Genomic DNA, 17,179 nt, shown 5'->3' on the forward strand with positions numbered 1-17,179 from the left:
TGACCTTATCTGGCCGTTGGTGTCTCCGTGACACCCGTCCTCATATGACCTTATCTGGCCGTTGGTGTCTCCGTGACACCCGTCCTATTATGACCTTAGCTGGATGTTGGTGTCTCCGTGACTGACCGTCCTATTATGACCTTAGCTGGATGTTGGTGTCTCCGTGACACCCGTCCTATTATGACCTTATCTGGATGTTGGTGTCTCCGTGACACCCGTCCTCATATGACCTTAGCTGGATGTTGGTGTCTCCGTGACTGACCGTCCTATTATGACCTTAGCTGGATGTTTGTGTCTCCGTGACACCCGTCCTATTATGACCTTAGCTGGATGTTGGTGTCTCCGTGACACCCGTCCTCATATGACCTTAGCTGGATGTTTGTGTCTCTGTGACACCCGTCCTATTATGACCTTAGCTGGATGTTGGTGTCTCCGTGACACCCGTCCTATTATGACCTTAGCTGGATGTTGGTGTCTCCGTGACACCCGTCCTCATATGACCTTAGCTGGATGTTGGTGTCTCCGTGACACCCGTCCTATTATGACCTTAGCTGGATGTTTGTGTCTCCGTGACACCCGTCCTCATATGACCTTAGCTGGATGTTGGTGTCTCCGTGACACCCGTCCTATTATGACCTTAGCTGGATGTTGGTGTCTCCGTGACACCCGTCCTCATATGACCTTAGCTGGATGTTGGTGTCTCCGTGACACCCGTCCTATTATGACCTTATCTGGATGTTGGTGTCTCCGTGACACCTCAGTAATATGACCCTCACTGCTGGTGTCTCCGTGACACCCGTCCTCATATGACCTCATCTGGATGTTGGTGTCTCCGTGACACCCGTCCTATTATGACCTTAGCTGGATGTTGGTGTCTCCGTGACACCCGTCCTATTATGTCCTTATCTGGCCGTTGGTGTTTCCGTGACACCCGTCCTCATATGACCTTATCTGGATGTTGGTGTCTCCGTGACACCCGTCCTATTATGACCTTAGCTGGATGTTGGTGTCTCCGTGACACCCGTCCTATTATGACCTTATCTGGATGTTGGTGTCTCCGTGACACCCGTCCTATTATGACCTTAGCTGGATGTTGGTGTCTCCGTGACACCCGTCCTATTATGGCCTTATCTGGCCGTTGGTGTCTCCGTGACACCCGTCCTCATATGACCTTAGCTGGATGTACATGTCGGTGTCTCCGTGACACCCGTCCTATTATGACCTTAGCTGGATGTTGGTGTCTCATATATGACACCCGTCCTCTATGATAATGGCCCTAGGTTTTAGTGGGATTTAAAACCATGTAAAATTAAATATTCTGTCAAAAATTAATCTGATATAAACAGATGATTTGAATTATAGACTTGTATTTAATATTCAAATATTAAGCCTGGCTGTATGTCTAGTCTACTTGTATATATGATAACCTAATCGAAATCAGAGACCACAAAACAGCTGTTCTTAATGTTGTGTAATTTTTACAATGTTATTAAGAACTTTTATTGAACATTTTAAACACACAAATTAAAAAATACATGTCGTATAAAAATTCAATAAATGGTGGCTGACGCACCCGGCTCGTTACTCGTTAACACAACATCTTGCATACCACGTGCCCCTTCGGTAATTCAGGGGAAGTAACCAGACTAGTACTTCCGCTCCAAAACAAAGACGGGATTCAGCGATGCTGCAGCTAAGAAATATGAACTTTTCCTCGTTATCACAACATGGCTGTACCTTTGTATGAGGTAAGTTTGTCAAACAATACTCATGTAACACAAACATTTCATGTTTAAGTGGCTTCAACACCCAGATTATCAATCTACCTACCTAGGTTAAAACTATGATTCACAGAGGATAGAATTACATGTTGGATGAGGTCGTCCGGGATAACCGAGTTAGGATGCTGACTGGGTACATATCGACTTTCTCTGTTTAGTAAGGCTATTGAATATGTTAATTTTAATGCTGAATAACGTGTTAATGTGACATTTCTTCAACTTATGCAGTATTTCCGAATAATTCGTTCAATAGTTCCCGCAGTGAAAGAGCATTGGGATGCTTGACTGTGTGGGATCGGTTACACGTATTTTGGTAAGATGCTGGAGTACCCACCGTGGCCGAGTGGCGTCCCGGTCAAAATATTACTTATTTCTTGTAAATAACCAACTGTCAGTTTTAAAGATTTACGATGTATTCTAAATAAATGTTTGATTTAGATATTTTCTATGTAATTTCTTAATTAAAATGTTGTGAATTTTAAAGGTAAAGAGGTTTATGCTACATAATATTTTCAGAATACATTTAGAGATTACTCTGAACATGTACGCACCACCATGTTCAGCTGATGTGGAGAAAGTGTAATATTGCATTTGACATACATAATGTCTTTAAAATCATCCTTATTCCTTTTTTTGAAATTTAGACAAAGTACAAAATGTAGCTCAAAGATTTTTCATTAAACAGTGCTCTGGTCCTTGGATACATATAACACCACTGACCAAAAATTTTCAAAATAAGATTCACAATTATATAATTAATTATCCATCTTGAATAAGAATGAAAAAATCCTGACAGTTACAAACAATTTTTTTCACTATGCAGGGGTCGAAATTTACTTTTTTCATCACCAGCAATTCAAAATTTCCACTTGCAAAATGAAATTTTGAACTAGTAAACTTTATAGCAGTGTTTTTATAATTTTAATGCAAAGTAACTTAGATAAAATAGAATCACACAACTTATTGGAACAATTTCATTGGTCATAAAATCATAATTCTAATGTTGGTTTCTATTTTCCACTCATATTTTTACTATTTATATATGTGTATCACATAATGTATATTCGGGGAAATTAAACATATTAGTGATGCGAGTAGACAAAATTTTTAACTAGCATTTCCTGCAACTTTACTGGCATTTGCTAGTTATAAAGTGTTAATTTTGAACCCTGCTATAGAACAGGGTTAAGGGAATATTTTGAAAAAAAAATTGAGGAAAACAAAGACAATTCCCAAAATCTGTACGTCATGAGGAAGCAATCTGAAGTCCTTGGCACGATTTATGAGAATATACTTTTTTTACTGTCATGAGGAAAAACCCAGGTTCATATTAAAAGGGCTACATGCACATGTACAGGGCCCTGGTAACTCCTGCTCAATATCAGGCTCTAGAATATGATTTAAAAAAAATTTCAAGCAGATTTTTGCATCGCTATACCTGGTATGTTAATACATTTCTATGGTTTTACTGGTTTTGATTTGATCTAGTTGTAAAAAAAGTAATTTAAATGAATTTGTCAGACCTGAGTATTTTAGTTAATTGGCTATATATAGCTGATAATTTTGAGGGGAAAATGAACCAGTCGTTTGGGGAAATCTATAAGGTAGCAGTGTACAGTAAAAATGCCAAATTCTGAAAAATATGGCACATGTTTTAGATATGTAAACATTGCCAGTTAACCTTACATATAACCTCTAATAAAGTATATATATTTGAAATCTGTACAACATTTGCAATTTTAATAGAGCTCTGAAGGATAAGTAAACTGATATTTTCTGTGGGTTTTTAATTAGAGCTGTGAATACCATGGTAACAGCTTAAAAAATTCGCAAAAATTGCAAAATATTATGATATTTGACCCAAAATGGCACAATTCTCTACACAATTTTTTTTCTGAAACCTATTTAAAATTAAACATCTCTATCCCAAAGACAGAATTAATCTTGTTTGGACATATGTTGTAAATTAAGTTTTTCCGCTATCTTACCTTTCCTGTGGGCTTCCATTTTTCGCTGTAGGCAAAACTAAATTTCCTGTGTAAACACACGTTCGGAAAATCGGGATATTTAAAATCCGGAACCAATTTATTAATTTTTGTTTTAATAAATGTGAAGCCTGTATGTACTTCTTCATACTGAATATACCAATTATAGTGTACATTTATTTTTTCATTTTTTATGCATATCATAATACAGCAGTTATTTGCTTAACAAAAAAATTGCCCATGGCCAGGCTGTCTTACTGTGGTGTGCTACCTACCTAAGGCCAGGGGAAAACAATTCTGGAAAAATTAACCCATCAATAGTAAAGGAATGGGGCTAAATTGAAATTGAGTGATGGGATATGAAAGGTACAATACATAAAATTGTATTCCCAAGAATTGTGATGAATTGTCATGGCAATATTTTAACCGTTAATTCTAAAGACTTGTAAAAAAAACTACCTCCACGAAAAGGCTTTTACCACTTCACTTCCAAACTTTTCACCTATAGATATTTATTAATCTCAAAATTTAAATCTGTCAAGTTCCATCTCTGACATGTAACAAATTGAAAATAATTCAGCCATGAATATTTACATTTGGCATGCACCACAGTCTCCAATCGCCTCAATGATAATCTGGGCTGCTTCGATGAGCGTATAGATGCAGTGAAGATCACATGTCGATCACATGGTGTGTCTGCGATTGTTATGTCATTTTGATCAACATCATGGAAATGTTTTGTAATTGTGAGCACTACGAATGAATCAGGCGCAGCAAGGATAGTGGTTGCGAACAATTGCATTACTATGGCGTCAATTTGATCATCGTCACAGCAAGGTTTTGTTTTGTGTCCGATTGATTGAAAATCAATCTAAGAAAGAAATTTGACAGTTTGTACTAAAATATCAGAAGCCTAACAAGACACCTACATATTATATATATTGTTATTTACTGAAAACTACATCTGTAACAGTAGTTATTCTGGCCTAACAATTAGACTAAAAGGCAGGGCCCAAAACTGTCAAATTGGCTTTAATTTCAACAATCTGGCAGACCCAGAGATATGGTCAACAAATTTGTAAGGAGGATCTTGGTGGCCTTTTTAGCTAACGATCATCAGATCTTTGGAATTGCCCTTTTTGTCCGTTGTCTGTCTGTAAACAATCACAAATTCTTTAGAAGTACTGAGGGATATTTCTCAAATTTCACATGTATATTTCCCTTGATCCTAGTTGTGCTCATTCTATTTTAAGTCTGATTGGGGAAACAAAATGGCTGACACACAGCCATTTTGGATTTTGAAAGTTTAAGTTTACTCTTGCTATTTTGCTTTACATTTTCAGAAAGTTCTTAGATCTTTCTTAAATTTCATATGAAAGTTTTCCTTGTTATCAGATTATCAAAAGAAAAAGAGGAAATAACGGACAAGAAGACAAAAGATGAGTCCTACATATAATAGATTAAGATCATTCAATTATGGATCCCCCGGGGACCCCTGAGACTTCACAACTGGGGATTTCAATGTGTCAATTAAGGCGGAGGTTATGGTTACTCTTTTAAGCTATATGCAAGTAATCATTGTTTTTGCCAGTTCATTTTTTAATGGATTTTTATAATACTTCAGTTGTCAAGTATAAGAATACCCTGAATGAGGTTTGTTGTACAAAGGTCAAGTCTTGGGAAGAGACACAGTTATAAATCTTTGTCATTGTGAGTACCAAGGTCAAGTCTTGACAAGAGACATGCTTACAAATCTTGGTCATTGTGATCATTCTTGCAAGTATTACATTATCATTATCGAGTTGCTTGTGTGATGTAATAAGTAACTGTTGGGTGTTTAACAAGATATTTCAGTAATCAGACATATCTGGTAATAAGACATATCTGGTAATAAGATATACCAATAATATATATAAGACATATCAGATAACAAGATATTCCAGTAATAAGATATATCTGGTAATAAGATATTCCCCCAGTAATAATAAGACATATCTGGTAACAAGATATACCAGTAATAAGATATATCTGGTAACAAGATATTCCGGTAATAATATATAAATATCTGATAAGATATACCAGTAATAAGATATTCCGGTAATAATATAATAATATCTGATAACAAGATGTACCAGTAATAATAAGATATTCCAGTAATAAGACATATCTGGTAACAAGATATTTATGGTAATAAACCTTGATGTTAACATTAATTTACTTTTTGTTCCACAATTAGCCCACACCTACTGGAAGGGGTAGCATTTATATACATGAGGGGTGTGTTGATCATGATTCCATGCTGTTAAAAGTAAAGATATAGAAGAAAGATGTACACATACCATCAGACACCGACCATGCACGGTCCAGTACATCAGACACCAACCATACACGGTCCAGTACATCAGACACCGACCATGCACGGTCCAGTACATCAGACACCGACCATACACGGTCCAGTACATCAGACACCAACCATGCACGGTCCAGTACATCAGACACCGACCATGCACAGTCCGGTACATCAGACACAACAACCATGCACGGTCCAGTACATCAGACACCAACCATACACGGTCCAGTACATCAGACACCGACCATACAAGGTCAAGTACATCGGTCACCAACCATACACGGTCCGGTACATCAGACACCGACCATGCACGGTCCAGTACATCAGACACCGACCATACACGGTCCAGTACATCAGACACCGACCATACACGGTCCAGTACATCAGACACCGACCATAAACGGTCCAGTACATCAGACACCAACCATGCATGGTCCGGTACATCGGACACCAACCATACATGGTCCAGTACATCAGACACCAACCATACACGGTCCAGTACATCAGACAACAACCATACACGGTCCGGTACATCAGACACCAACCATGCATGATCCGGTACATCGGTCACCAACCATGCACGGTCCAGTACATGGGTCACCGATCATGCACGTTCCAGTACATCGGTCACCGACCATGCATGATCCGGTACATCGGTCACCAACCATGCACGGTCCAGTACATGGGTCACCGATCATGCACGTTCCAGTACATCGGTCACCGACCATGCACGGTCCAGTACATCGGTCACCGACCATGCACGGTCCAGTACACCAGACACCAACCATACACGGTCCAGTACATCAGACACCGACCATGCATGGTCCGGTACATCAGACAACAACCATGCATGGTACAGTACATCGGTCAACAACCATGCACGGTCCCGTACATCAGACACCGACCATGCATAGTCCAGTACATCGGTCACCAACCATGCACGGTCCGGTACATCAGACACCGACCATGCATGGTCCAGTACATCGGTCACCCACCATGCATGGTCATGTGTTCTTTGGTATCTTGAGCAACAATTTAGCTTGTCTAATTAGAATCTTATTTGGTACAAATTGTATTATATGCAAGTAATAGTTTTGATTAGATTTCGGTGGTCATTTGTCAAGGTTAAAGGTCACTGCAGGCCCTTGGCAGATTCATTTCATTGATGAGGGGCTCTGGGGTTGGGGTATATCTGTGGGAACCCCCACCCACTTTGCTTTTATTGATGATATATGTTATTAACCATTACAGTAAATACTTTTCTGTTTCAGCTTGGATGGATCCAATAATCTACATTAGCCAAAGATGGATTTCCTGTCCGTAAACTCATTTGCTGTGTTCCCAACCAGGGTGTGTTTTTAAGAGATTCCAGACCATCCCTGCATTAGTGGAAAACATGAATGTGAGAATGAGTTTTGACACTGAATTGGACCAATGGGACTCTAACACTACCTGCTATTAATCAAGAATTAACATTCTTGCATTTCTTGCATTTCTTGTCACCATGAATTCGTGTCTCATCAGACAAGTGGTTGGTTAGATCCTAGTGTTGCAGCCATGGATGCATCTGTAATGCGATACGCGGATGGGCGATATGGAGCCGTGCGTAACATTTACGAGGAGACGAACATTCGTCCGTTCTACATGTCACCTATGCACTATCAATCCTACTTGACAGGACGAGGACTGGATGAAGCCAATATGCATGGCATGGTCCCTCCACACATCGTCAACATGCCGCACAAGTGTAATAGCTGTGGTGCTGCATTTGAAAGAGCTGAACAACTAAAAGACCATAACTGTCTGCAAACTAGTGTAAAACATACCAATTACAGTATGTATGGTAACAAGAACATGGTGGCACCAGTCGTACATCCCTCTCACAAAGAACACACCAGTGAACCTGTCTTAGACCCTTTGAAAGATCCAAGAACTATAGGAGATGTGGGAAAGTCGTGTAACAACACTGTGCCCCATGAAAGGTGCCCAAGTGCTGCCGACACCATTCGTGAACAGCAGCACAGTTCCGGACCAGGAAGGAGCGATTTCTGTCCCGAACATCTCAAGGAGAGTGTTCCCATCTCAGCTGAGCAAAAACCCACATCATGTAGTGCTGATTTGTGTGGTCACAACTACGGAACCGTGGAGTACCTGAGAGAGCAGCTTCGCATGCAGACGACAGTGAAACCCTTCATGTGTATCTTTTGCGGGCTGTGCTTCAACGGCACACACGTTAACGACCATAACTGTCGTCAGAGGACAGAAAAATCCAACAGTAATGACTTGATGTATGGAAGCACTGTAGAACAATTGAGAGAACGCATAAGCATGCAGGTAATGATGAAACCCTTTCTCTGCATTCTGTGTGGAGACTATTTTGAGAGGACAGACAACATCAATGCACATAATTGTGTTCCACATGCCACTGCAGCTATTGCGGCAGCAACTGCCGCTGCAGCCGCTGTTTCGGATACAACACCGAAAAAACTTGACACAACCGCAAAGACACAAGGTCAGGGTACAACGCCGAAAGAGAAGCCATATAAATGTGAGGAATGCAACAAAGACTTCAGTCGCAAAGATCACCTGAAGAAGCACATGGGAATTCATGCCAAGGACAGACCCTTTAAATGTGACAGATGTGAGAAGGACTTCACTAGATCGGATCATCTCAAAGAACACATGTTTGTTCACACAGGAGAAAAGCCATATATGTGTGTTCTCTGTGGGAAGGGATTCAAGAGATCTGACCATCTGAAATTGCACAACTGTTCCCAGATTACTGAAAAGCCATTCAAATGTGACCTTTGCCAGAAGAGCTTTGCCCGAGTGGACCATTTAAAGAAGCATGGCTGCATTCATGGCCCAGAACGTGAACGTCCCTTCATTTGCGACATTTGCGGGAAGGGTTTCATCAGGATTGATCATCTCAAGAAGCACAAACACACGCATTCAACAGAAAAGCCGTTTAAGTGTTTCGTGTGTGGTAAGGGTTTTAATAGGTCGGATCACCTCAAGAAGCATACGGATACGCATTCTTCAGAGAGGCCTTACAAGTGTGAAATTTGTGGGAAGGGTTTCAACAGGACTGATCACCTGAAAAAACACAAGTATATTCACTCGCCAGATAAACCCTTCAAATGCGAGATTTGCGGGAAAGGGTTTAACAGATCAGACCATCTTAAAAAGCATAATTGTACACACACAATAAAATCACCTAAAGATTCGGTATATCCATCAATGGTTCCACCTATGCCTCGTAACCCAACCATGGTTGAACCATTGAATCCATCAATATCAGAATCTTTGTCGCGAAACATCAGCATGGATTCAGTGTCCAGAAACACAACCATCGGGGAACCAATGGCCCGTAACGCCGCTATGGCCGTTCCCATGACGCCAAAAGACACGTCTCAGGACACCAGCGATGAGACTTCAAGCCAAAAGGAATTTGGATCCGAAAAGTCCACCAGTGACAAAAGTCAAACGGCTGTACAGAGTTCTGAACGACAGTTTTCTCCTGATCCTTTTAAGTTCGAACATTCAGAGCACAGACTTGTACAGAACCTTGTTGATGAGAATCTGAGGAAACTGTTTGCTGACAAGTCACTGATGGAACAACCTGCAAGGAACGATACACCAAGTGGTCCAACATTTCCGCAGTCTGGTCAAATGAACTTACAACCTGGCCAGAGTATTTCACGGTCAGGACAGACAGTGCTGACGCCGGGACAGACGTTTACTCAGTCTGGACAGAATAGCACACAATCGGCTCAAACGTATACCCAATCCAGTCAGACGTTTTCACCATCTGGGCAAACCATGTCGGATCCTGGACAGACTATTACACAATCCGGACAAAGCATTAGTCATACCGGCCAAACATTTACACAATCCGGCCAAACATTCACCTCCGTAAGTATGTCGCAGTCGGCTCAAAGTATGTCGCAGTCCGGACAAAATATGTCGCAGTCCGGACAAAATATGTCACAATCCGGACAAACTATGTCGCAATCCGGACAAACTATGTCGCAATCCGGACATAACGTAACCCAGGATGGACAGAATATGGCACAATCTGGACAATCAATTGCACACTCCGGGCTGAATTTTACACAATCGGGACAAAATTTATCTCCCGCGGGAAACCTTTTTTCACAGTCCGGACATACGGGTATACAGAATGGTTTCTATAGCAACGCATCAGGTTTGCATGCTGTGAAACCATATGAATTTGACCACCGCAATGTGAACAACTGAATTACCCGTTAAAATCCGGTACTACGTACGCTTGCTAACAAGACGAACTAAAACCGTATTAACACGTGCTTGTACATGGCCAATGAGTCTTAAGTAAGCTAAATTTGCCATGAGGTGACGTCAGTCGTCTGCCGTCTGCTCAGTCAAAAACTAGTGTTTACGATTATAAAAATGCTCATAGAAGGTACATGTACAAATTACATGGAATATTTCCTTGATTCAGTTAGGAGTTTCAGGGACTTTCATATAGCAGATTAAATTATAATTATTTTCATTTAAATGAAAACATCTTTATATTGTTCTCAATGCTTTTAACTGTTGATACAATTTTGTCAGTTTATCTGTTTTGATATTTACAAATTCCACCAGAGCAATTTTAAACACATGTGAAATTTGATTCCAGTGACGATAAAGAAATTACTGAGCGCAATATATGTTTTAAATTGTACCCAAGATATTTCCAATTCTTGCTCAGGACCAGGTGAGCGATAGAGGGCCGACGGGCCTCCTACTGTGCCATATATTTAGAGTCTTGATTAGGTCTCTAAAAAGGTAATGTGTGCCAATATTTCTTTTGCAAATATGGACAACGGCTTGTTTGACTCGAGTCGCTAATTTGCTTAATTTTGTTATAATTAAAACTTTTTACATGTCTTATGAAACCATTACTGGAGATGGAAGCTGCCGCATCTGATCAAATTTAGAGATCTGAATAGAATATTTGATATACATGTACATCTTTTATGTCCACAGATATTGGGACAATGCTTCTAAGTATACTTTTTATGTTTTATCTGTTATGTTTTATATCATTGATCAGTGCATTGTTTTAGACATGGTATCCACCTGTGGTTTCGAGTAGGTGTGGTGACCTACTAGTGAGAGATGGATAGTCCCTTCTGCGCATGCCTGTTGCACATGCGTAACATTTGGTTGGACACCGTTAAGCTTACCTGACACTAAGCGTTGCTATGGTATGGTTCAGTGGGCCTGTATCAGCTCATGCCACCGCGATGAAAGGTCCAGGAGATATAACGTTTTCTTTGACGAACTGTCCGCCACATTCTCTAGTTTTGGCGTACATTTCTCCTAATAGCGGTTTTTGATTTAGGAAGCTCGTGTTCTGGTCTTATATTGATGTCATCAAGTAGATTGTGAGAATGTGAAATTATTTCAAATGTTGCGGCCAAACTTTCCAGGTTGAAGTTTTTTTTAGACCGAATGCTTATCATTATCTGCATCAAAGTGGGAGCAGGGGCATATGCTTTACTATCGCTAGTTAATATCTGAACCCTTTGACAACCGAGAATATAGTTTAGGGTATTTGGTCATTAGTAACTGGTTATTACCGTACATTTTCTTCATCTGAATTATTTATTCTGTAAAGCACGAGGTAGTGATGTCATAAAGCTCGTAAATGGCTTATAAAATTATCAAAACCTGTCGAAAAGATAGGAATTTGTCAATTTCCACAGCTGTCAATATCGTATAATAAATGTTTTGCTGTCTGAAGTATAAATAATTTTCTGCCTTGTATCTTGTCACTGTGATGACTTATTAAATGTCAGAGGTTATGATCTTGACCATTTTCAAGACAGTAATAGGTGACCTCAAATCCATAAAGGACATTTGGCCGTAATACACGTGTATGCTCTCGGCATCACGTATTGCGCGAAGTTTTCTCAAAGACACAGACCCACAAAGTGATATATTTTTGATACAGTGCAATAGTTGATTTACAGTTTATTCTAATACATTTGACCTTGACCCAGTTTGAAGGTGACACGTAGTATTTCCATTAGTTTTGGTAACAAGTGAGTGATACAGGCCGACACATACCATATGTTGTAACTTTTACTTATATTGGGAAATGTTGGTGTTCCAATTCACTCAGATGGTTACGGATGTCAACATGGCAAAGTTTTGTTACAAGTCATAAATCATGTGCTAATATGTGTGTAGTATACTTAACACAAGGCGTGCCAATACTTTTTGTATTTTTTCTTTTCATGATTAAGTGTTTCTTTTTTTGTCTTGGTCCAAATATATGGACCGCATGTCATGTTGCTTAAAGTGTACATATTCCTTGTCCGTCGAGGTAGTGTTTTGCGTGATACGATTGTTGCCAGTTTTTAGTATTATTCAAAATGATTTTAGGTTGTTGACCACGTTTACTGTCTGAAGGTTGTGTTTTATATGTAGTACTTCATTTATATTGGGTTGTTTTTACCAAATATAAGGCATTCTATTAAGTTACTATACAATGTGGAGAAATACGGCAGCCGATTAGTGCCACGTGAAGAGGAAAAAAATATTATTGCGTCACATTTATTTAGCGATAGCTGACTAATTATTGATCACGAGATAGCTGACTAATTATTGATCACGAGATTGCTGACTAATTATTGATCACGAGATAGCTGACTAATTATTGATCACGAGTAGCTGACTAATTATTGATCACGAGATTGCTGACTAATTATTGATCACGAGATTGCGGACTGATTATTGATCACGAGATTGCTGACTAATTATTGATCACGAGATTGACGACTAATTATTGATCACGAGATAGCTGACGAAATTGCTAAATCATTATTCCGAGATAACTGACAATGTCGAAATGACGAGATAACTAAGGCGCTATTGCTACATATTTCTTAATACTTCATGTGGCACTGATCGGCTTGTAGAGAATAAATTTACTGTATAGAAGATTTTAAAGGTTACATGTTATTTTACAACGGAATAACTTCTGTTGATATAGTCGAATCAGAAAAATAACAGTGAGATATTCGAAATTTAAAACCAGGATATTCAATGTGTAGATTTTTTTCCACCAGGGACGTTTGTGGACGCTGTGGTTGTTTGTGTGTCCAGGTTCCGGGCCTGTCCTTGTTTGTGGACGCCGTGGTTGTTTGTATGTCCAAGTTCCGGGCCTGTCCTTGTTGGTGGACGCTTTGGTTGTTTGTATGTCCATGTTTCGGCCCTGTCCTTGTTTGTGGACGCTGTGGTTGTTTGTATGTCCAGGCTCCGGGCTTCTCCTTGTTTGTGGACGCTGTGGTTGTTTGTATGTCCATGTTTCGGCCTTGTCCTTGTTTATGGACGCCGTGGTTGTTTGTATGTCCATGTTTCGGCCCTGTCCTTGTTTGTGGACGCTGTGGTTGTTTGTATATCCAGGTTCCGGCCCTGTACTTTTTATGGACGCTGTGGTTATTTAGTTGACCGAGTTCCAATCTGTTCCTTGTCTGTTGACAACACATACTAGTAATGATCTTAAATTTCTGTCCTGGTGAGAGTTAAGCTTCTTTCAGTTTTGATCCTTTTCGTTATTTGTTGACACAGTAGGCATATATTTTTTGTATTGATGAGTCCCGCTTTTGTATATCTTTTTTTGTGTTGTAATTTTTCTATTTTCACTTTTTTATACAATGATGTCCTGCTGTTCACAAGTCTTCCGATGTTTCCGTATTACTGTACGTTATTGCTGAAATCGTAAGCCGTTCGATCAACTACAGGTCGATTGCATTCTCTATGGATACTAGATAATTGTGTCACGTAAAAGGGAATGAAACCTATTCTGGTGACTGATATTTACATTTAAATACAATGCATACATATCCGGTAACCATTGTTCGTGGTTATTGTATCTGTGCAATTTGTGCATGCCTTTTATGATTATGTACTTTTATTGTGTTTATTCGTCTCATTTGTAAGATGTTCCGGGAATGACGTAGCTTTCCGACATCATTGATAAAAGAGAGTGAGTTTTCCTTGTTATAAATGTTCATTTTGTATCGCTTTTCCCATGTAAACGCCATCATTTTAGAGTGCCATATTTAGTTAGTAGCCCACGCATCAAAGCCATTGACCCTGACGATCTACCAAACTTAATATGCTTTTTCTGATTTTGAGAAATGACCAAACTTAACATTTCTGCTTGACTATATTCTCCAAACCATCACAGGAAACAAGGGTAATATTTAGCAAGATTTAAATTCTAAAACGACTAGCTATAACTGTATATACACATACGCTGTTAATCTAGAAATCAAAATATATGGGAGAGTCCGTTTGAAGTCGTTACAAATGATTGCATGTGTTATGTACAATAGTTCAATATCCATGTCACTTACGAAACTTATGATTTGTCTGGTCACAAAGGGGATCTTTAACTGTAGGTATACAATCCCTTATGGAGCATGGCAGGAAGTCTGATAATTAAATACAACTTTGTTTACTCTTAAATATCAAGATCAGTTTTGTTTACACTCTCAGAGATTGAGAAAGCAGATTATGTGTGTTTGAGTACCAGTTTGGTTGTGGTCAGTAGTTGGCATTGTTTAGCTGTAGTTTCTGTGTTACTATAAAACTGTTGACTTCAGTGGCTGATACCCGTGTCATATTGTATATACCACGTGGTACAAAGATATATATATTATTGACAGGTGCATGTTGAATTTCTAGTCAGTTATAAACTTGTAGTTTGTACCCTGTCCCATTATAATCACGTTACCATGGTAACACGTTTGTCGTCAAATTTCCGGTTCATTTCATTGAAAGCTTAACGAGTATTCAAGAGAAATTCTTATTCTACTCCATAGTATAATTTTTTCATTACTTTGATCAGAACAGTTCATGTAACGTAGACCTTGCTTAATGTACACACACAAAAATAGGATAGCTAGTTTAATTTTCCCAAACTTGTATAGTATCTGCGCATGTCTTTAAAAAATCATTTCCTGTAAGCATTTTAAACAATTGGTATTTTTCAACCTTCAAACTACAGATATAAGGTTCGATGTGTATTATTCTATCCGAAAATTTTAAAAAGTTAAAAAAAAAATCAATAAAAAAATTGTTCACGTGTGTAATACACTGCTATACGCCATACGGTCGGATTAACGGTCGGATTAACGGCCGGATTAACGGTCGGATTAACGGCCAGACTAACGGTCGGATGAACGGCCGGATTAACGGCCAGACTAACGGTCGGATTAACGGCCGGATTTATTGAAACCTTACTCGAAGTCATTTCCTAGAGTTTTGTCCCTGTAAAAATGAAATCCTTAAAATACGTTTAATCAGTTACACTCTGTTTCGTGTAACCTACCAGGTGAGCGTGCCCATTATTTTATATATACATCGCATTATTCTGTCCACTTTGCTATAGTAAAGGAGTTTTACCAGGATGAGGTAGTCTTTGACTGGCCGAGGCCTTTCCCCGACTCGGGATTAATTGACTGACTTTGATTAGGGCGTTGAGATTAGCTCTGAATAAATTCTTTAATGAATGTTACGCATTAAAAATTTACATCAAACGTGTTGATTTATGTTAAATTAAGGAAATACCAATTAATTTTATTATTATTATTATAATTTTTTTTTTTTTTGAAATTCGATAAATAAGTTTGGCGGAATGAAAAGTTTTTTAGAATCATTTTCCCAATGTAATACAGTTTTCTTTTCTATTATTAACAAACGCTGGACTTTTATGAGGGTTGAGGCCAGGACGATGTGTGATGTGTTAGACGCATGCTTTAATACTATGTATCGACATATATACCACATGTTAAAATAAAAGTGTGTATTTACTTAAATCTGAGTTCATTATTTCTAAGCGTTGATTAGACGCGGCATGTTTTGTGTGGTACGTTAACTGTGATGGGATTTCTCTGATTAGTCTTTAACAAAACCAGAATTAAGTAGAGAGGGTCTACGTACTGTGAAATGGTATGTAATTATTACAGGGCGAGTAGCCGCAAGTGTGTGTGAATCTAGAGGACCTTCCAATATAGTACCAGGCAGAAGACGTTATGGATGCAGCTACAGAAATTACCCACTCGACATACGTGTGGTGTGGGACGAATTCACGATTCATTCCGTTGAAATATCTTCGTCGTAACAGAGACATATATAGATATGTCTCTGGTCGTATTAGGAGAGTGCATACTGTATTATTGTGTATTAGCGGGGTTTTGATATATGGTAGATGGGCAAAATTCTATTACTTTACGTCACAGGGGTATTAATTCATGGTACAGGGGTATTACTGTATTACTTTACGGTACAGGGGTATTACTTTACGGTACAGGGGTATTACTGTATTACTTTACGTCACATGGGTATTACTGTATTACTTTACGTCACAGGAGTAATAATTCATGGTACATGGGTATTACTTTATGGTACAGGGGTATTACTGTAATACTTTACGGTACAGGGGTATTACTGTATTACTTTACGGTACATGGGTATTACTGTATTAATTCATGGTACAGGGGTATTACTTTATGGTACAGGGGTATTACTATATTACTTTACGGTACAGGGATATTACTGTATTACTTTACGGTACAGGTGTATTACTGTATTACTTTACGGTACAGGGGTATTACTGTATTACTTTACGGTACAGGGGTATTACTGTATTACTTTACGGTACAGGGGTATTACTGTATTACTTTACGTCACAGGGGATATTAATTCATGGTACAGGGGTATTACTGTATTACTTTACGGTACAGGGGTATTACTTTACGGTACAGGGGTATTGCAGTATTACTTCACGGTACAGGGGTTTTACTGTATTACTTTACGGTACAGGGGTATTACTGTATTACTTTACGGTACAGGGGTATTACTTTACGATACAGGGGTTTTACTGTATTACTTTACGGTACAGGGTTATTACTGTATTACTTTACGGTACAGGGGTATTACTGTATTACTTCACGGTACAGGGGTATTACTGTATTACTTTACGGTACAGGGGTATTACTGTATTACTTTACGGTACAGGG

At 39.1% G+C, this 17,179-nt stretch overlaps 1 protein-coding gene across 1 annotated transcript; it reads left to right on the plus strand.

Annotated features, from left to right (window-relative positions):
* The first annotated feature begins 1,655 nt into the window (after window positions 1-1,655).
* LOC117317561 (zinc finger protein 493-like) lies at window positions 1,656-15,976 on the plus strand. The gene is made up of 2 exons (XM_033872386.1): window positions 1,656-1,748; window positions 7,388-15,976. Exon 2 carries the CDS (start codon window positions 7,674-7,676, stop codon window positions 10,374-10,376), a length of 2,703 nt encoding a protein of 900 aa, XP_033728277.1. The 5' UTR covers window positions 1,656-1,748; window positions 7,388-7,673; the 3' UTR covers window positions 10,377-15,976.
* Window positions 15,977-17,179: the final 1,203 nt, after the last annotated feature.

Source organism: Pecten maximus, chromosome 19, assembly GCF_902652985.1.
Source record: "Pecten maximus chromosome 19, xPecMax1.1, whole genome shotgun sequence".
In the NCBI taxonomy this organism is placed as follows: domain Eukaryota; kingdom Metazoa; phylum Mollusca; class Bivalvia; order Pectinida; family Pectinidae; genus Pecten; species Pecten maximus.

Excerpts from the sequence above, each read along its gene's own strand:
- LOC117317561 (XM_033872386.1), top strand. The coding sequence starts at position 7,674 with ATGGATGCATCTGTAATGCGATACGCGGATGGGCGATATGGAGCCGTG.